The 22,506-nt window shown below is 40.8% G+C and overlaps 2 protein-coding genes across 4 annotated transcripts; one reads left to right on the top strand and one right to left on the bottom strand.

Annotated features, from left to right (window-relative positions):
- Positions 1-28: 28 nt before the first annotated feature.
- On the bottom strand, positions 29-12,193 carry LOC135481901 (uncharacterized protein C2orf81 homolog). Of its 3 annotated transcripts, none has more exons than XM_064761670.1 (12): positions 11,876-12,193; positions 10,275-10,437; positions 9,697-9,766; positions 8,923-9,040; positions 8,486-8,627; positions 8,003-8,209; positions 6,646-6,804; positions 5,140-5,243; positions 4,062-4,186; positions 3,727-3,824; positions 1,037-1,108; positions 29-687 (listed from the first exon to the last, which is right to left on the bottom strand). In XM_064761670.1, the coding sequence occupies exons 1-12, from the start codon at positions 11,986-11,988 to the stop codon at positions 493-495; spliced, it is 1,566 nt and encodes a 521-aa protein (XP_064617740.1). In that variant the 5' UTR covers positions 11,989-12,193; the 3' UTR covers positions 29-492. The 3 variants fall into 3 exon arrangements, with proteins under 3 accessions (XP_064617740.1, XP_064617741.1, XP_064617742.1); XM_064761671.1 differs by lacking the exon at positions 6,646-6,804 and adding an exon at positions 6,528-6,569; XM_064761672.1 differs by lacking the exon at positions 6,646-6,804.
- Positions 12,194-12,414: 221 nt separating this feature from the next.
- Positions 12,415-20,167, top strand: LOC135477905 (enkurin domain-containing protein 1-like). The gene is made up of 7 exons (XM_064758123.1): positions 12,415-12,493; positions 13,606-13,673; positions 14,009-14,172; positions 14,432-14,584; positions 15,074-15,234; positions 15,632-15,768; positions 17,282-20,167. Exons 2-7 carry the CDS (start codon positions 13,610-13,612, stop codon positions 17,437-17,439), a joined length of 837 nt encoding a protein of 278 aa, XP_064614193.1. The 5' UTR covers positions 12,415-12,493; positions 13,606-13,609; the 3' UTR covers positions 17,440-20,167.
- The last annotated feature ends 2,339 nt before the right edge of the window (positions 20,168-22,506 follow it).

The following is a 22,506-nucleotide window of genomic DNA, read 5'->3' as shown; positions in this document are numbered from 1 at the left end:
TATTTTAGAAAGACAAATAGATAACAATATAAAGGATACAAAACCATCTTGAGACTAACGGACAATTTACAAAGATAAACAAGTAGAATGAATAAATGTACAAATATAAACAAGTAGAGCCTCAAAGAAAAAAAACAGTGACACTTATTTCCATGTTCATCTTCACAAAGATGTAATAATTGCTGGTGCTTGCTGAATTGGGATAGATATAAATGTTTGACAACTGCTTAAAAAAAGAGCTGCATGTACCAAGATGTCTAGTGTATCTCATCAAACCAGTAATCCTTTTCAAGTCGACTCAAAATTTCCATTAATTCTATTTACAAACTTACCATGATCTTTTAACTGTGTAGCTGTACATTTTTATAATATATGTACCACTTTACAATGTATGTATCACAGTCATGCACAGATCCATGCATCTTTCATGGACTCCTGAATTAAGCACACAATGTTTGTACAGTCTGATTGAAACACCCTGTTCCCGTGAGATCAGGAGACTCGGGGTTGCTGGGGTGGGTGGGGGTTAATTGGGGGAATGGGGTTGGACTCTGCAAGGGGTTTCAGCGTGGGTGTGCGACGCTCCAGTATCTCACTCACATCCAGCGTGGCTAGGTTGTTACAGATAGAGATAGGTTTTAACATTCTCTGTGTCTCATCCGTTAACTGATTGGACTTCTTAACAACCTGCAAATAAACAACAGCTGTTACCAAAAGTAGTCCGTGTCAAAAACGGCTTAGGACCAAACACATTTGAACATGAGCTGTCTTGTGGCATACACTGGGGTAAGCTACACAAATTAGTCCAAATGACAGCAGAACGCATCGATTACGTCTGTGACATTGCAGTGCTTATGTACTTCATATGTGTTTTATGAGCACACATACATCGATAATACTGACGTAATAAAGGAAAGAACAAAAGAGTTCAGGCTTTGGACTGTTTTGTTATAGGCAGGAATGAGTTTCCAATTTGTCTCATAGGCAGCAAGGACACTGTCTTCTGCAAAAACAAACCTTGTCTCTCCGTACTTACCCTGCGAGGCCCTTTTCTGACCTGTTGTCCCTCTCGAATCACCACACCAGGAGCAATGTCAACAGTGTCGATCTGAAATATACACAAGTTTACTCAGTATCAGTAGTGGCATTATCAACACTGTTGGACTACCAATCACCACACCTGGAGCAATGTCAACAGTGTCGATCTGAAATATACACAAGTTAACTCAGTATCAGTAGTGGCATTGTCAACACTGTTGGACTACCAATCACCACACCTGGAGCAATGTCAACAGTGTCGATCTGAAATATACACAAGTTTACTCAGTATCAGTAGTGGCATTGTCAACACTGGTGGACTACCAATCACCACACCTGGAGCAATGTCAACAGCGTCGATCTGAAATATACACAAGTTTACTCAGTATCAGTAGTGGCATTGTCAACACTGTTGGGCTACCAATCACCACACCTGGAGCAATGTCAACAGTGTCGATCTGAAATATACACAAGTTTACTCAGTATCAGTAGTGGCATTGTCAACACTGGTGGACTACCAATCACCACACCTGGAGCAATGTCAACAGTGTCGATCTGAAATATACACAAGTTTACTCAGTATCGGTAGTGGCATTGTCAACACGGTTGGACTACCAATCGCCACACCTGGAGCAATGTCAACAGTGTCGATCTGAAATATACACAAGTTTACTCAGTATCAGTAGTGGTATTGTCAACACTGGTGGACTACCAATCACCACACCTGGAGCAATGTCAACAGTGTCGTTCTGAAATATACACAAGTTTACTCAGTATCAGTAGTGGCATTGTCAACACTGGTGGACTACCAATCACCACACCTGGAGTAATGTCAACAGTGTCGATCTGAAATATACACAAGTTTACTCAGTATCAGTAGTGGCATTGTCAACACTGGTGGACTACCAATCACCACACCTGGAGCAATGTCAACAGTGTCGATCTGAAATATACACAAGTCTAGTCAGTATCAGTAGTGGCATTGTCAACACTGGTGGACTACCAATCACCACACCTGGAGCAATGTCAACAGTGTCAATCTGAAATATACACAAGTTTACTCAGTATCAGTAGTGGCATTGTCAACACTGGTGGACTACCAATCACCACACCTGGAGCAATGTCAACAGTGTCGATCTGAAATATACACAAGTCTAGTCAGTATCAGTAGTGGCATTGTCAACACTGTTGGACTACCAATCACCACACCTGGAGCAATGTCAACAGTGTCGATCTGAAATATACACAAGTTTACTCAGTATCAGTAGTGGCATTGTCAACACTGTTGGACTACCAATCACCACACCTGGAGCAATGTCAACAGTGTCGATCTGAAATATACACAAGTTTACTGTATCAGTAGTGGCATTGTCAACACTGTTGGACTACCAATCACCACACCTGGAGCAATGTCAACAGTGTCGATCTGAAATATACACAAGTTTACTCAGTATCAGTAGTGGCATTGTCAACACTGGTGGACTACCAATCACCACACCTGGAGTAATGTCAACAGTGTCGATCTGAAATATACACAAGTTTACTCAGTATCAGTAGTGGCATTGTCAACACTGGTGGACTACCAATCACCACACCTGGAGCAATGTCAACAGTGTCGATCTGAAATATACACAAGTTTACTCAGTATCGGTAGTGGCATTATCAACATTGGTGGACTATCAATCACTACACATAATGATTGAGCAATGCTAACGGTGAACAAGGGTCTCCGTGGCTCAGTTGGTTAGAGCGTAATGACCCAGGAGCCTCTCACCAATGCTGTCGCTGTGAGTTCAAGTTCAACTCATGCTGGCTTCCTCTCCGGCCATACATGGGAAGGTCTTCCAACAACCTGCAGAAGGTTGTGGGTTTCCTCCCACCATAATGATGGCCGCTATCGTATAAGTGAAACATTCTTGAATACAGTGTTAACATCAATCAAATAAATTAATAAATATCTCAATTACACGCAGCAGTATAACCAGTGTGCTTCATGTAGCAATTCAAACACTGTGCCGCGTAAAACAACAATCAAATAAATAAATCAAACACTGTTGTTTTAGGTAGTCAGTTTGGGTCGTTACTGGGAGCACAGGGAGTGCCAATATTTCAAATTGTTACTGGGAGGACCAAAGTCTCCGGGTGTTACTAGAAGCATTAAAATTCACGTTGCTACTAGTAGCACTAAACTTCAGGTTGTGATTGGGAATGATAAATTTCAGGTTGTTATTGGGAATGATAAACTTCAGGTTGTTACGGAGAGCACTGAACTTCAGGTTGTTACAGAGAGCACTAAGCTTCAGGTTGTTATGGAGAGCACTAAGCTTCAGGTTGTTACAGAGAGCACTAAGCTTCGGGTTGTTACGGAGTGCACTAAGCTTCAGGTTGTTAATGAAAGCATGTTTCATGCTGCTACTGGGAACACTTAAGTTTAAGGTTGTTACTGGGAACACTAACTTATAAGGTTGTTACTGGGAGCACTAAAGTATAAGGTTGTTACTGGGAGCACTGAACTTGTTACTGGGAGCACTTAACTTTCAAGTTGTTACTGGGAGCACTAAAGTATAAGGTTGTTACTGGGAAGACTAACTTATAAAGTTGTTACAGGGATCACTCAAGTATAAGGTTGTTACTAGGAGCACTAAAGTTTAAGGTTGTTACTGGCTTAGTGGGGCACACTGTACTCACCATTGCAGGAGGCAGAGGAGTTTTAGACTGTGAATCTGTCAGCACAGAGGGCTTCCCTTTACTGGTGACTGTAGATGAACCAACACTTGCTCGTTTGCCTAACAAAAAGAGAAAAGAAAAACTTACACGAGGAACAGCCGAGACAGTCTTTCTAATACAAACAGGTACAGATATTCTGATATTCATTATACATGTATATGTTATATGCAGTAAACTGAAACAGGTGTGAGCGGTGCTGTAACTAGAAGAAAGCCACACAACAAATCCATTCAGTAAGCTGTGTAGTGTTTCTCCCGTTTGTTACATACAGCTTTATCCCTTTCAATGGTATCTACCATTAGAGTGTTTAGGTTCCTTGTGTGACAGGTTCTTCCTGGTTAACTTCCCCTTCTTCATGGCATCCAGTCTGGCCTCTGCAGCTTCTACGGTTGGATCCACCACATGATAGCCTACCTTCACTCTACAACAACCAAACATACACCACTTAGGAGCAGCTACTGGCACATGAACACAACCACACTTATTAAAGGAGAAGAAAACATAAAAATGATGCTGCTTAGTATGTACTGTATGTAGATAATAATGTTCTATATAAGGTTGTGATGCATGTTTAATGAATTTATTTGTATATAAATTTTTTGTTTATATCCAAACACAAGCATTTAATCTGAGTTGTGATAATACTTATGAATATATTAAAATTATAAATATGATTAAAATTCAGGTCAAACACATTTGTCAGCCAAAAAGACCAACTTCTAGTGTAAATATATTAATTAAACATGTGTTACATCCTCATTTTTAACATCATTAACACAATATATATCAAGAGGTGGTTCCAAATAACTGAAATACAAAAATTATTTTCCTATGTTCTTGACAAAAACCATTTTAAAGAAAACTTGAAAAAAATATTGAACACCAAATTTACAACTGACTTGTCACACTCTTTCATCTGAACTTAACAGTGTAATTTTATGTTTTCTCCAATTTTAAACACTGTCTCTTGGAAGCTCACAGTTAAACTACAGCCCAAGTGTATCCTGTATAACTTTGCATCAGCCCCATCATGTATTTTATCTGTATACATGTACATCGATGCGTAAGTTTCAAGGTTCTATACATGTATGTAGTGAAATGATGTGAAGTAAATTGTGCCTCTAGTTTTACCTGAGCTGATACTCTTACAATCAGTTGATAGGCATGCTGAGCCAGCGTGGAGTGTCTGTCATGACCAGGGGGTGGGGGAGTTGGTATTAGTGGAGGGGGGATTTATTACATGACAGAATTTGGTAATAACAATGTCGTAAATGACTGTAAAACATTCTGTATAAAGTGAAATGGCCATATGGGTGGTCTGAACTGACAAAGAACATTCCAGTGTTACTAAGACATCATAAGAGCACAGGATACCTGTGGTTGGGTAATCTGTCAGGGTTAAGCTTAACAACAGCCACAACGTTGCCCATCTCATCGTACGTCACCTCCTTGTTTCCTGGTGGTCTACCCTGCTGCATCTGTAGTGAGGAAAAGACAGAGTCAAGCTTTTTTCACATGTCTATTATCCCAATTCATATATTCTTCTTAAAATGTCAGGGATAATGTCTGCTAGAAGCCATCATGCTACTGCACAGTATCATACACAGTCAACTACCAAACCCACAAGCCATACGTGGGAAGGTCTGGCAACAATCTGCGGATGGTCGCAGATTTCCCGCGAGCTGTGCCCAGTTTCCTCCCATCATAAAGCTGGCCACCGTCGTGTAAATGAAATATTCTTGAGTACGATGTAAAACCCCAATCAAATAAACAAATAAATAACTACAAAACCTAATCATTGCTAGCATAGTAATTTAATTACATGTGATAGCAGTCTATAAAATCAGGCTACATATACCATGGTAAGAGGTTGTGTTAACAACTGTCAGCAAAAGAAAGTGTTATCTGTGAAACTACTAACTTCTCCAGCTTTCCATAAAAACTGGACAATCTACACAGAGTGGAAGCTGTTGGGTAGAATATCAGGAATTGTCAGCTCAAGTCATGATGTTCAATAAGTGCAGAGCACTAAGTGCACATCACTTGTTGAAAACTGGCAATTCACCATATCTCATTTTACAACATACACCATATGTTTTATTATAATGAAAAAATAAACAGTACACCTGCTTTGTTGGGACTTAAATCCAGGCATTGTTTACTTAATACATTGCTTATTTAATGCATTTGTTTGCTTAATACATTGCTTACTTTATAAGCAGACATCAGAAAGCACACAGAGAGAAAACTGCAGTGAAATAAATGTATACCTCATGAATGTGCAATATTGCCTAGTGAGATTGACCTTGTTTTGCTTGAGCACATTATTGCTGTACATTACATGTACTATGTTTTATAGACTATCATGTGACCAAGCATCACTCTACATGTAATAACAGCATATTTCATACGTACCATGACTTTCATGTACACTGAAAGTGGCCAGACCAGAACTGTGACAAAGTACTGACCTTGTCATAGACTTGTTGACATATCAAGTCAGTTTTCAGAAAACTTGAATTATTGGTACGGCAAACAGATTCATTTGAGAGAAGGAAAGGCAGTGGAAGACTGGAGTGAATAGTACACATGCAGAAAATCAATGTAGAATAGAGCTTACAGCATAATACTTCACAAGAGTTAGAGGCAGCAAACAAGATTAATATATATATATACATATATATACATATATACATATATATATATATATATATATATATATACATCTGCATAGCAAGTCAAATCTTACAGCCAAAACTCACAATGGTTCCATCAAGCATGTAAATGTAGCTTTGTTCCCTTTGCTGTGGAATGACAGAAAATGGTGGAACATTAGAGCGTATAATTTCATCAGTAATAATCAATTCACACGTAACTTACCCTGTGACGGAAGGGTGTATCGATCAGACACCTTTGGAACACAGATGGAGTAGAGTGCACTTGTGCCACAAGGCCATGAGAAGAGTAGTGCAGTGAGTGGGAGGTTTTGAGGAGGCCTTGTACAAAGTAGTGATAGGAGTGTGCCTGTAGCTCAGGCTCCTACAGTAAGAGAGGTCATGTTCATGTGTAGTTAATGATCATGTGGCTGCATCTGAGGCTCCTACAGTAAGAGAAGTCATGTTTATGAGGTAGTAAATGACAGTGTGCCAGTAGCTTAAGCTCCTACAGTATAAGAAGTCATGTTTATGAGGTAGTAAATGACAGTGTGCCAGTAGCTTAAGCTCCTACAGTATAAGAAGTCATGTTTATGAGGTAGTAAATGACAGTGTGCCAGTAGCTTAAGCTCCTACAGTAAGAGAAGTCATGTTTATGAGGTAGTAAATGACAGTGTGCCAGTAGCTTAAGCTCCTACAGTAAGAGAAGTCATGTTTATGTGGTAGTAAATGGCAGTGTGCCCGTAGCTTAAGCTCCTACAGTAAGAGAAGTCATGTTTATGTGGTAGTAAATGACAGTGTGCTAGTAGCTTAAGCTCCTACAGTAAGAGAAGTCATGTTCATGCGTAGTTAATGACAGTGTGCCAGTAGCTTAAGCTCCTACAGTATAAGAAGTCATGTTTATGTGGTAGTAAATGACAGTGTGCCAGTAGCTTAAGCTCCTACAGTAAGAGAAGTCATGTTTATGTGGTAGTAAATGACAGTGTGCCCGTAGCTTAAGCTCCTACAGTATAAGAAGTCATGTTCATGCGTAGTTAATGACAGTGTGCTAGTATCCAAGCTCAGGATCCTACATTACTGTTCATGCGTAGGTAATGACAGTGTGCCTGTAACCGAGCTCCGGATCCTACATTACTGTTCATGCGTAGTTAATGACAGTGTGCCTGTGGCTCAGGCTCCTACAGAAAGACAGGGCTGTCACGTTCATTTGAGAGTGAAGTCATGTTCATTTGACAGTGATAGTTTGCCTGTATCTGAGCTCAGGCTCAGATCATGTATTGATGTATTCATGTATGTTCCTGTATTAATTGTTATAAGCCTATAAATGCAGAGACATTATATTGGCCATTTATAATAGTTAGTAATTGCAACAGACATGTTTCATAGTCTGAACATCCCATAGTTATGGGTATATGTAACAGTAGTAGGAGTGTGTTATTACTCTGAACTCTGAGGGCAGATGTTAAATTTGTCTATATCAGTTAGCAGTAATACCCATAGAAGCGTGTCAACATTTGACACCTCTTTAGAAAGACAGCGGGTGCTTCAGAATAATGGGGCAAACTGGGACAGCAGGCACTTACTTTTAGTAAGGAGTGGCAGGTGACAGGCATCTGTATGAGGCTAAGTGCCAATGGTCTCTCTGGGGACAAGTTTTCCCGCGCCTCCTTCTCCCAGAGTTGAATCTCTGTGTCCTCTAGAGACTCTGTCATTCTGCTTACACCTGCAGACTTCAGGGACCCATAGTGTGGCTTGTAACCACGCCTCTTCTTCTTTGGGGAGGCAGCCGCCTACATCAATTATGATTATAATTTATGAATGACAGAAAATACTTATGTGGACAAAAACTTCACACTTTTCTGCAGCCTCAAAGATTACTCCTCAACGGTTCTACACTGGTCAAAAAAATACTGATGAAGCTACATGTACTTCTGTTTCAAGAAAAACACTGAAAAACTGCAGAATGTACAAGAAAACTTGTACATTCTGGACTTTCCCCAGACCTATATCTGGATTTTATACTGAAACAGTTTTGCCTAAATCACATTTCAGTGCCTAAAAGATACCTTGGTGGGAGAGTCTGAATTTTCTGGTACAAAGTTAGCATCCTGTGGCTGGTCTTCCTCTAACTGAGTGTTTTCTGGGAGTGGCGGCTCCGATACCTGGTCACTCATCTGCTCATCACAAATCTCTGGATCTACTGTCTCACTGAATATGACACAGACGATAGACATATACAGGCTAGACACAGGTACTATATTTCACAAAAGTAGAAGGTTCAGTAAATGCCTTCTAAATAATCCGTAAGGATTATAATGTAATTGGTAGGGCTAAAAGTAATTTCTTTTTGCTTGATAAAAATCCTGCTTTGATTTTTTAGTGCTATAATGTACAGTAGAAGGATGATGTTCTGTGCCTGCCTATATCCAGGACATATAAACACCAAACTAACAGAATGTAACAAGCGGCAGTGCAGGTAAGATTTAGTGTTGATGGGGCTTACGTGGGCTGGGCTTCCTCTTTCACTTCTGGCTCCTCTTCTATCACAGAGCAGACTGGAGGCAGAAAGATTTTGGGAACAGAGCCTTGTGCCCAGCAGTCTGTTGTGGCTGGATCAGGCTCTGTGGACACAAACACAGCGTGAGTGAGTGGGAAAAATGAAAACTGATTTCCTCAACTGGATGAGCTTCATTTTTAGAGTGGTTTTTTTTTTTCAAATAAGGATGTTGCTCCAAATTCCTTGATCCAATCATTACTCTTACCAAAAACATGCAACAGAAATTATGGTTATCAGCATCAGAGCAAGCAATTTTCAAACTAAAGTGCTATACTATACATGTACACCATCATTCCAAAAACAACGCCCCCAGCTACTGTGAACAAGATACATCAAAACACCTTGTGAGGGACACGCATTACTATTGGAAAAGACCGTGTGAGTCTTAAAAAAGAGAAACTGTAAGCACATTAGGCTCCCTGCTTACATAGGCACATATAGTCTCTGTTCAGCATTCTAGTATGAGCACTAAGAGAACTACGGGGGACAACTCACTGATACCGATACAGTGTGTCAATTAAACATGTTGCTAATGTTACATAAAATTTGCAACGTAGAGAAAAAATAATGCATCAACTCATCCTAATCATAGTGCTGAATGCACACTTGGGTGATATACAAGCCTATCATTGGAGGAAACTCGCACGACTGTAGCCTTCCTGGCACCTGAGAGAACTATGTAAATCCAGAGTTGGGGAAGAAAGGAATCCATGCTCTTACCTTCTTCTTGAATCCAGCCTGGGTCTTTGTCTACCTCCATATCTCCTTCATCATGAGCAAGGAACTGCCACTGTTTTAAAAAATAAATAATATACTGCCATCACAGTATTCATTAATAAATACATGTCAATAAGATCAAAGACAATCTTGATTTGAATAAACGGAACACCTGGACTCCAAAAGGAAGCAATGGTTTACTGTAGACAGTAATCCCAGCTGTTAAGAATATAATGTTCAGCAGTTGGCTCTTCACTAACAGCTTAAACTCCCATAAAAAGGTTTTTGTGTCTACACCAAACGCATAAACCCACACATTTTTAACCCTTAAAGTCATGTTATATAAAAATGTCACATAAATGTACAAACGTTTAAACTGAAGCAACCCAGAGACAACATTTAGCATTTAGTTCTGTCACAATGCAATATGACAGAAGTAACAGCAAATGAGCACAACTGGGGGCTAAATTCACACAACGGCGACTGGGTGTGTGCAACATGACACAGTATAAGTCCCAGTCAGTAATCCATTCATGTAATTACAACTTCGAAGTGCAACATTCTTTACACTATATATGTACCTCAATGATCTGCAAAATAGCATCCTTGGCCTGATTTATTGTGAATGGCAAAAGCTGACGACTAATATAGCCATCATAAGCTTTCTCCAACGTCATGGCCACCACATCCTCAACAATATCCGCAATAAAGTCCTCCCCATCATCTTTTTCTAGCATAGAATTCCTGAAATAGTAAATCAGTCACATAAAGTTGACAACACTGACAACACAAACAACTGGTTTAGACATTTTTGCCAACCTATAAAGTGTGCTAGTAAGAATTGTTCCGTAATAGACTAACCAACAGCTCCTCTGTCTACACAAATGTATACATGCTGTTAAGCATGCAAGTTGTAACGGATGAATGTATAGATGCTTTCATCATCAGTATCATATTTGGACTATGAACCGCAGATGATTGGAGACATTTATGTACAGATATATACTTTCACACTAACATGTCAATTTCAGGCAGTTTTGCATAGTTTCATCACTCATTATTCATTATCTGTATTTTAAACACCTACTTCACTATAAAACCTGCACTTTGCCAATAAATATGGAATTATTTCTAGATATTATGACACAATGTATAATACTGCCTTGGTTATTATATATTGATATAAAGTGCAACTAGTAAAACTGCCATGTATGACAAACTCACTAAAAACCGACATAAGCACACTGAAACGCAAATGAAATCTGAAGAAACAGTCTTGGTAGTGTATTTGTTCAAGTCTGTAGACATCCACACGTTTGCCATTTTATTTGATTCTAACTACACACATAGTGAAAATAACATTAACATAGAAGTTAGTACAAATCTATGCTTCTTTGCTTCAAGTCCAAAACTGTACTCTGTTATACTGAACACAGTCATGTTCAACATTTACATATGCTATTGTTCTTTTGTCTACCATACCATATCTTATACCCTTATCATTCATATCTTCACCTTGTTCATCTGCCGCAGTCTCTGGCGACTGAAGTGCCGAGATGTATGCGGTCTCAATAGCCCGAAAATCCGGTCTACGGATAGCTTATATTTACTGACATGCAGAGAACGCTGCCATCCTTAGCACGGAGAAGGTGTGCACCCGATTATAACAATGTATCCATATTCAGCTACCCCATCAGCATAGCTTGCTTCATACGCATTACTTCATATCCAAATCTGTCTGGGACAGCGAGTTTTTTTTTTTTTTTTCACCACGTGCGCATGTGGAGAGAAAGCAATAGCTAGACATGTTTAATGAAGATGGCCTGACATTTGTGAGTAGGGCACAACAGTGAGATATCAAGGAATTACCATTCGTATATGCCACAATTGGATAAAAATTGTCCAGAATACCACAAAGCTATCAGCGAATGCAATTCACTTGACTTTTGCCGATGACACATAAGTGTTTTCTTGTGTTTTCGTTCCTCTGAATAAGTCAACAGAATTCTCTGTTCCCATATACATATTTTACTATGGATAGCTTCTCGGCTTTGAACTAGACCTTACCTAATATTAAAAGTTTACAGCCGATTTCTTGGCTAGCGGTCTCGAATATCAATATTAAATTCTTAAATATTTCATTATTTTCATCTCATTTAATAATGTACAAGCATATTCTCACCAATCTTGGTCAGTATATTTTCCAGGGATAATTTCATGGGCCACGGCTGGCAATGGAACAGACTGTCCACCTTTCTTGTCTGTCCGCGACTTTGTGACAGTTCCCCGTGACATACTGCCTTGTTGTTGTTGTACACGTTCCCTTGATATTCCCCACACAACCGTGGGTTAAAATAAATCTGTCTGTATTATTTGCTACCGATAGATAACGCTATATGATCGTAAGAAAACAAACTCTACATCATGAAAACATAAATATGTTAAACGTCCTCCGTAAACCCCATTTGCCTCAACGATCCCACAATAAAGACTCCACTCCCGATGGCGAAGTACGCTGGCGACGTTGCTAACAGCAACTAGGTACTCTCTAAACAAGATATATATTCTTTGTTTTGTGTATTTATGACTAGAAAACAAAATAAAATATGATATTTTAAATGTTTATATTACAAAAAAAAAACAATGATCGTTAAATTGACACACAAGCTCAGTATAACTACCCTCAACGTTTTGTGAAGAGAGTACGTACCAACGGGCTGAAAAACAATATGGTTGACGAAGGCAGAAGTGAGCGAGTGTGAACCTGCCAGAAGCATTGTCCGGAAAAACCCTGTCTGTTGTAAGTTACTCATTAGATATTTTAGAGGTTTGATGAACACATAACGTATTGACTGAAGTTTTAGATAATTTGCAGAGGTATACATACATGGTATATTCACGGCCATCGCTAAAATTTGAAACGGAAACTGGAAAAGAGCTGGTAAACTGCGCGTTGACCGCATTAAAGTGAATTCCGTCTTGGTACATGTACATGTAAGTTCGTACCGGCAACTTGGCCATTTTATTTATTACCACACCAGAGGCATTACTACATTAGTGCATTAGCTGCTCCTGTATGTTTGTTTTATGGCGGAGGAACTTAATTAGGAAACTTCAATTTTATATGTGTCCACTATTTAAATCTTCTTAACTTAATCAGATAAGGGGTTTCAGGCGAATTTTACATTTTCTATACAGGCAAAAAAATAATAATAATAATAATACGTCACGTTATAGGGCATATCCAGGGATTACTAAATCAGTTTACAGAACTGAAATCCATTCAGTAGTTTGCTGTAAAACGAAGTTGGAAGGCTGCCTATAAGGTGTTATTTTTGGATTGCTAGCCCCATACAGTAATCATGATAAGCAAACCTAGACATGTAACCTTTCAACCCAATACTCAGATATCTTTTTTTTTAACTGAAAATATGTCCTGAATACGTAACACATGACCATAGCCGAGTTAAAGTCTCTGCATATACTGTACAGCATAGGTTTATAGAGTATGGCATAATTGATGGTAATTAAAGATGGTTATAGGATTTTTACTTTACAGGGTACTTAGGCCTAAATCCTGTCATACAGTAACATGGAGATACCTGATTGTAGTGACAAACCACCAAAAATGTCCTCCACCTTCAAATGCGCTAGTAAGAAATAACTTGGTGTCACAAGGTTTGGATGTGAAATGACCTAATAAGTTCACATTTTATATCAAATGCTGAGTCTCTGGCAAAATGTCAAATGTTTTTGTTAAACTTTACCAAAATTCACTTGAAACTGGCTGTTCATAAGGAGAACAACAGTTTTTCTTGCTGGATACTTAACCAAGGCAAGTATACACTTCGTAATTAGTCACCAAATTCCCATGGTGCTCACTAATTACCCTATAATTTTGATTTTATACAGCAAGATGAGCACTCTATCAATGTTCACTGATGGGAAGCAATTTGGTGTATCCCGACAGTATTATTCAGGTAAATCCAATCATTATGATTCATTTTAATATTTGATATGCTTACTGTAAAGGACAAGCGATCATGGTTTTATATAATCCATTATAGCATGGTATTGTATCTGCAAAAATAATCATATATTAGAATGACATTGTTAATGGTGAAAAGAGAAGAAAATGTTTGATCGTTATTCATGAATATAGAGAACTTTATAAAAAGCAGCATGAATTTATGTATCATTGTATGGAGATCACCATATCCGGTGAACTCTGCCTGTTCAGATAGAAATGATAAATAATGTGCAGCTATGAGTATGTCATTGTATTGTCTTTATAGTTTCATTTCTGTTGTGGTAGGGTTGAAATCTAGAGACCATGTGAGTGAAAATGTCCGAAGGATGCGACAAATCCAGAGGAAATGTAAGGAAAGGGAAGCTGCGAGTAATCAACCAGTGCGACCTATGTGGAAATCTGAGAAGTACAAGGATGTCTCATCAAAGATTAAGACAGACATTATTGAGGTGTGTACCATTCTCCCATTCTAAAGTCATGTTAACCTGTTTTTCTCTCAGTTATGCTAGGTACCTCTCCAAGGGGGGTCCATGTTCCATGGGTGCACAAGTACCCTTTGGGACTTTAACGTCCTGACTTTGCATTGGCATCATACACAGATATTTCTGACTGACTTCTTTAATTTTTTCTTTTGTCCACAAGTGGAACCATACCCATTAGTGGAAACAATTCAACCGATTTTTACCTGATGATTTGCATGTGTTTCAGAAGGAACCACTTCCTCCTCGACCTTGTTCTGCTGATTTTTTGAGAGCTCACTCAAGATCTGGACCACCAGTAAAAGGAGTTCGCAGCCACACACCAGTTATCTCCCCTCCAGAAGACAAGCTCACTGTTCCCAGAGCACAGTCTGCAGCTGATGTAAGTGACACAGGCTGTATGATCTGCCTGTAATTATGTAACATACAATTTACTGCATGTATTTCAGTGAATTTCATATCTAAATTTAAAAATCATTTGAATGAGGGTAGCAGATTGTGGAGCTGTCACTTAGTTGTACATGTTTTAGTTTGATGGTTTAATCGTTTATGAACTTATAACAGGAGATAAATTGTGTTGCCTTCCTTCCATAGGTGCCCACGGTACTTTTTGTGTGTGTATGGTATAGTTTTATGTTGGAATGCATTGGTAGATAAGAGTCAAAATAAGTAATTATCCCAGTGTGCAGCTATTGTCTGTGCAGTGTAAACTGACTGACCTTCCTGAAATCTGTTACCCCCGCCATTGGATTCTCAAGATTCATGCGGAAGTCGAACACTGCGTATTGTGATTATATTAAAATTATCAGATGGAGTTGACTATTGGTTTAAACTGAGAATATTAGAATCCTGATGCCATTATCGTCTGCAGGTAAGGCTGACCAGGAATAACATCAATTTTGTGAAGTTAAATGGTATTTGTGCCAAGCATGCTAAAATCCCTCGATGTCCCAGTGTAAATGCCTTGGATGAGCTGAGAGAAAAGAATGAGAGTGAGATGCAGAACTACCACCGTGGGGAGGTGCCCAAATAGTAAGTAGGACTCTTCTAATACATATTAACAGTGAACTCCATACCTACTGCTTTTGTCTTATGACCAGGCCACACCCTGTTTTTCCTCTTCCTCTTGTTAAGTGTAATCATTACATACCCTAATTCTTCTAACTTTTGTAACACCTGGTCACCTCTTTTAAGTCAATATACATCTGATTGTAGCAGGAATATTTGGTTTCTTTTTTTTCACATAGTTTGTTCTTCTAATTAACACCATTTTCATATCTTTGCTTTTTCAAAAAACTAAGCTTTCAGAACTATTAATATCTGTCATTAATATCAGAATTATGGTAACTGATTGTCGCTCTACCGTTTTTGTGCTCATGTTCACTGAATTTATACTTTAAAAATAAGCTGACATGTTGTTTGTTTTCAGCTTGAGGAGTCGTCAGAAGAAGTGGAAACAGGAGGAGGAGGAGAGGATAGCTAACACACCTGACCCAGCCCTGCCCCCTGGCCATAAAGTTCTACCTGAGGAGGAGCGCAAACAGACTCTTGCCCTCCTTAAACAAAGTGAGTAGATCTGCGGATTCATTCATCCCCTTTGTCCTGCTCCCTGCCTGGTGTCCTACAACCCGGCCCCGCGTTCTACATTGTACACCCTTCCCTGTGTCCTACACCCTGCCTCATGTCCTTCTCCCTGCCTGGTGTCCTACAACCCGGCCCCGCGTTCTACATTGTACACCCTTCCCTGTGTCCTACCCCCATGCCTCATGTCCTACACCCTGCCTCGTGTCCTGCTCCCTGCCTGGTGTCCTACAACCCGGCCCCGCGTTCTACATTGTACACCCTGCCCTGTGTCCTACACCCTGCCTCATGTCCTTCTCCCTGCCTGGTGTCCTACAACCCGGCCCCGCGTTCTACATTGTACACCCTTCCCTGTGTCCTACCCCCATGCTTCATGTCCTACACCCTGCCTCGTGTCCTGCACCCTGCCTGGTGTCCTACAACCCAGCCCCGCGTTCTACATTGTACACCCTGCCCTGTGTCCTACACCCTGCCTCATGTCCTTCTCCCTGCCTGGTGTCCTACAACCTGGCCCCGCGTTCTACATTGTACACCCTTCCCTGTGTCCTACCCCCATGCCTCATGTCCTACACCCTGCCTCGTGTCCTGCACCCTGCCTGGTGTCCTACAACCCGGCCCCGCGTTCTACATTGTACACCCTGCCCTGTGTCCTACACCCTGCCCTATGTCCTACACCCTACCTTTTGTTCTACATTGTACATACTGCTCCGTGTCCTACACCATGCCCCATGTCCTACACCCTACCCCGTGTTCTACATTGTACATCCTGCTCCATGTCGTACACTCTGCTCTGTCCTACACCCTGCCCTATGTCCTACACCCTACCCCATGTTCCACATTGTACATCCTGCCCCGTGTCCTACACCCTGCCCCATGTCCTACACCCTGCCCTGTGTTCTACACTTTGCCTCATGTCCTACACACTGCCCCATGTCCTACACCCTGCCCCATGTCCTACACCCTGCCCTGTGTTCTACACTTTGCCTCATGTCCTACACACTGCCCCGTGTCCTACACCCTGTCCTGTGTTCTACATTGTATATCCTGCCCTGTGTCCTACATTGTACATCCTGCTCCGTGTTCTACACGCTGCCCCATGTCCTACATTGTACATCCTGCCCTGTGTCCTACACCCTGCCCCGTGTCCTACAACCTGCCCCATGTCCTACACCCTGCCCCATGTCCTACACACTGCCTAGTGTCCTACACCCTGCCCCGTGTCCTACACCCTGTCACATGTCCTATACCCTGTCCTCTGTTCTACATTGTACATCCTGCCCTTTGTCCTACATTGTGCATCCTGCCCTTTGTCCTACATTGTACATCCTGCTCTGTTTCCTACAACCTGACTGAGTGCATTCAAATAACTAGATCTATCATGTTCAGGTAGTGATTATGACAAGGTTTAATGCATGTTTCCTTGAGATATCAGCAAGAATACATCACAGTGACATATAAAACTGAAACTAAAACTTTGTCTTTCTGTTTGTATTTTTAGATGAAAATGAACTGTTACGTCAACTGAGAGCATTGCCGCTGTGCATGGATACAGTGCGCGTGAGGAATAAGAGGCTGGAACTGGAGGGCAAATTAGCAGAAGTGGAAGAAGCTGTTAAAATTTTTGCACGACCCAAGGTTTTTGTCAAAGTAGATTAATGACATGATACCTGAAAAACAATGGCTGCTGCGAGAAATGAGCTAGCACCATTGTAGTGAGAAAATACCAGATGTACAGAATTTAGGATGCTCCTTCAGTAAATAAGCAGTGGGTGGTTTAACTGGAGAATAGAATGTGGACCGCCTTTTTTAGCCAACTGGATAGGTTTGTTAGTTACTCCCAGATCATGAGAGGTTCAAGAAGACAAGCTTTTTGTCTTTCTGCGTGCTAATAGACAGTGATGTGAACCTCATGGATCTCAACCTGAATCTTCAGTATCTGTCAGTAAGCTGCATATAATGAGAGGCTAAAGTGGAGAAGGAACCTGAGCCACAGCTGGTCCCATTACCTTCTGGAAACCAGGCACTCATCATAAGAGCATGAAGTGGACCAGGGACATGTGCCACAGGTGGTCTCGTTACCTTCTGGAAACCAGCACTCGTCATCAGAGCATGAAGTGGACAAGGGACATGTGCCACAGGTGGTCTCGTTACCTTCTGGAAACCAGCACTCGTCATCAGAGCATGAAGTGGACAAGGGACATGTGCCACAGGTGGCCCCGTTACCTTCTGGAAACCAGGCACTCATCATCAGAGTATGAAGTGGACCAGGGACATATGCCACAGCTGGCCCCGTTACCTTCTGGAAACCAGGCACTCATCATCAGAGTATGAAGTGGACCAGGGACATATGCCACAGCTGGCCCCGTTACCTTCTGGAAACCAGCACTCATCATAAGAGCATGAAGTGGACTAAGGACATATGCCACAGCTGGCCCCGTTACCTTCTGGAAACCAGCACTCATCATCAGAGCATGAAGTGAACCAGGGACATATGCCACGGCTGGCCCCGTTACCTTCTGGAAACCAGGCACTCATCATCAGAGCATGAAGTGAACCAGGGACATATGCCACGGCTGGCCCCGTTACCTTCTGGAAACCAGGCACTCATCATCAGAGTATGAAGTGAACCAGGGACATATGCCACAGCTGGCCCCGTTACCTTCTGGAAACCAGGCACTCATCATCAGAGTATGAAGTGGACCAGGGACATGTGCTACAGCTGGTGTCATTATCTTCTGTAAATCAGGCATGTGGTCAAACCTTGGAGTGGACATGGAACCTGAGCCGTAGCTGGTGTCATTACCTTCTGTAAATCTGACATATCAAACCATTTAGTGGACAAGGCCTCAACTGGTGTCATTACTTTCTGTAAATCCGGCACATGATCACACAATTTTGTGGACAAGGGACCTGAGCCGTAGCTGGTGTCATTACCTTTTTTAAATCTGACACATGATCACACCATTTAGTGGACAAGGGACCTGAGCCGCAGCTGGTGTCATTGCCTTCTGTAAATCTGACATATCATCAAACCATTTAGTGGACAAGGGACCTGAGCCTCAACTGGTGTCATTACTTTCTGTAAATCCGGCACATGATCACACCATTTAGTGGACAAGGGACCTGAGCCGCAGCTGATGTCATTGCCTTCTGTAAATCTGACATATCATCAAACCATTTAGTGGACAAGGGACTTGAGCCTCAACTGGTGTCGTTATCTTCTGTAAATCCGGCACATGATCACACCATTTAGTGGACAAGGGACCTGAGCGCAGCTGGTGTCATTGCCTTCTGTAAATCTGACATATCATCAAACCATTTAGTGGACAAGGGACCTGAGCCTCAACTGGTGTCATTACTTTCTGTAAATCCGGCTCATCATCAAACCATTTAGGGGACAAGGGTCCCGAGCTAGTAGCTTTCTGTAAATCAAGTTAAAACAGCTCTCCATGGATCACTTACATACACATTGCACGTGCGTATTTTCCATGATAGGTATAATTACAACAGGCTGAAATAACTGTCCTTGGCTCACTGGAAGGTGCATACTTTCCATAGATTTGACCGTGCCTATATTTGTAAGTATTGTCTTCAGTTATAGGGTGTAACTGAGATGTTCCTTTTCTTTGATCTGCACTCATGAAAGTGTGTAAAAATCTCATCAGCCTGTTATTTTACATGTATGTTTACTTGTATCGTGTCTCTCCTTTCGTCTCAAATCTCCATGTTGTAGTATTTTTCTCTGAACACGTATTTAAAATATTGTCAATGGTAATGGGTTTGCTTTTTTTCAATCTCTACTACAGTGTTGGTTGAGTGATAAGGTCCAGATGTAAATGGCTTAACATGGGCAAAGGTTGTGTTCTCTGTATATCTCCTTCCTGTTCAAGTGCAGCCCTTTTCTTGATAATACTTAAAAATAAGATATTGATCTTGGGTTTCTGAAGCTGTGACTTCAGAGTCAGCAAGTATCCGTCCAGACACTTGTTCTGTCCACTGATTACAAGTGTAGATATGAGATGTTTTTGTGAGGATATGTAGTCTAGATGGGGATTTTGTTGTGAACTGCTACAGCTAATTAAATTCTTACCTATGTGTATTATATCCTTAATTGTTGCATATGAGTTATGTAAGCATGTGTATGTAAGGGACATTACTCTTTTTATGTCTGTGCGCCTTAAATGGCAAGGTCACAAGTGCTAGAAGATTTTCTGCGCATCATAAGTAAAGAGGTGTGGTCAGAGGTGATGCTAGCTTAGCTGTGAAAACTTTCCAGGCTTCATTTTCTCCCTGTAGCTGGTTGTATGTATATACTTGTATCGATACAAGAAATAGGATGGGGCCATACATTCAGGACTTTTGAATTATTAAATATAAATGTGTACAGGTAACATTTGCTAATAAACATTGAATACATGTATAAATTTACACCATTGCCTTGTTTGGGTTTTTTTTTCTTTTTGTGCCTTTTTATGAACATTCAGATTTCTCTACGATGATAGGAGGGAATGACTCTGTGTTAAACCCATGTGTTCAGATTAATGAGCAGATGAAAGAAAGGTTTTCTTAAGCTTGAAATGTATGCGATTCCCACTGGTTAGATACAAGGTTGATACCGGTTAACAGAAATTGCATCTAGACCTATACTAAAGTCCCGTAGGAAGAAAGTAATATCAGATGAGGATTTGGAAAATTCTGGATCAGAAGTAGTTGGGCCAACATTTATAGGAATGGACCAAATTGTGTTCAAGGCCATGATTTGCCATTGGCCCTTAACCAGTGAGGCAGCCTATTCAAATCAAACGCCAGCAAGCCGACGTTATGAGGCAGCCTATTCAAATCAAATGCTAACAAGCCGACGTTTTGAGGCAGCATATTCAAATTAAACACCAGCAAGCTGTCGTTTTGAGGCAGCCTATTCAAATCAAAGGCCAGTAAGCCGACGTTATGACGCAGCCTGTTCAAATCAAATGCTAGCAAGCCGACGTTTTAAGGCAGCATATTCAAATCAAATGCTAGCAAGCCGACGTTATGAGGCAGCCTATTCAAATCAAATGCTAGCAAGCTGACGTTTTGAGGTAGAATATTCAAATTTAACACCAGGAAGCCTACCACGTCATGAGGTTTTTGTGGCATCTTGTCTCCAGTTCAAGCCTCTCATCAGTTCAAGTTCAGTTCATGGTGGGTACCTCTCAGCCCTTAAGTCTGACAGCAACTTGTGGATGGTCTTGGAATTTCCCCGGGGTTTTGCCGGCTGTCCTCCCACCACAATGCTGGCCACCGTCGTGTAAGTGAAATATCTTTGAGTACAGCGTAAAACCCAAATGAAATAAATAATGAACATAACTACCCTGCTCGAATGTGATACCATGAAAATGTTCTGCTGCGTCACAGTTCGCACTGACATGATTCACAAATCCCTATTGCCATCTACGACCACATTATCATATGCCAGTATATCACTTGCAAAACAGTGCAATTGTTAAGTACGACGTTAAACCCCAAGGGCTCACTCACTCACTGTCACAGTAAATATCTAACACACTGAGAAACTCAAAATCGAGACAGTAATACATCTTTAATACCAGTAATTCTTGTCAATAAATTTTGTTTTTTCATTTGGTCGTTACTGTGTGAAATTATCCCAACAACTTTCTTTTGTATGGTGGTAAAAAAACGCGGTCCTCTGAAAAAAATGTCTTAACCACTGCATGTTTCATTAGGAAACCGGGCATGTCTCTTAAATAAATGGAGACAGTTCTTTGGGAATCTAATGTTAAGAAGGGGAAAATGCTGTTTTACATGTATTTAACATGAAAAAACAACCATGCAGTCCTCAACCACCATGCATATATGCAGTAAACGAATACCTGGACCAATGAATGTGTGGGCCAGGGAGCAAGAAAGGTGGACAGCGTGGTATCAACGAAATGAAGACTGGTAACGAAGTAGCGTAGCGAGGAATTGGGGCCAGGCAACGAGATCATGATTGCGAACTGAAGAGACGAGGCTATCTCGCTGCTTTCCTTCCATATAGCCCATTTGCTGCGTTACCTCACAGGTGTTAAGCCACAATCACAAGTATTCACAAATACCAGTATTAGCTAATACACTTTTGAACAATTGGACCCATTTGTCTTCTACCACTACGGTGTGCCTGTCCGTACATAAGTAACTTGCGAAATGCTGACTGTTTACCGTGGGCATTCCAGTTTCATTCATCCATAAAACTGAACGCGCTAATATAAGTGAAAAATCCGTTGAGTAGGCCTATATGGAGTTAAAACAACAATCCAAGAAACAAATAAATTTTCGCCCGTGTTCGTGTTTCTGGAATAACAGGAAAGCCAACCCCCATCACCACTGCACTGTATCACACCGAAAACAGACTACATGGGTAGTAGTTAACTCGCGAAGTGCAGAGTTTGGAATGTAGAGCGCCAAGTCACATATTAATGAAAGTGTAATCGTTTAATCGTTCTGGGATTGAACACCGGTATTCAACAAAAGAAAAAAAATTAGACAGTTACCAGACATTTCAGCTGGAATATCTAGGGCTTTCTTCGCGTGATACATGTATAGGCTTACAAAACAAAACATTTTTGTTTTTCTTGTATCGTTTCTTTTTATTTTAGTTTCAGTAAGTCAAGAACACAATCATTACAACTGAGGAATGTGTAGAAGATGATTCTAAACTTGGCTCATTGTGGCGTATTTCGACAG

Source organism: Liolophura sinensis, chromosome 1 (genome assembly GCF_032854445.1).
Source record: "Liolophura sinensis isolate JHLJ2023 chromosome 1, CUHK_Ljap_v2, whole genome shotgun sequence".
NCBI lineage: Eukaryota > Metazoa > Mollusca > Polyplacophora > Chitonida > Chitonidae > Liolophura > Liolophura sinensis.
Note: the sequence above shows the minus strand (reverse complement) of the source record. Positions and strands in the feature narration are given on the sequence as shown.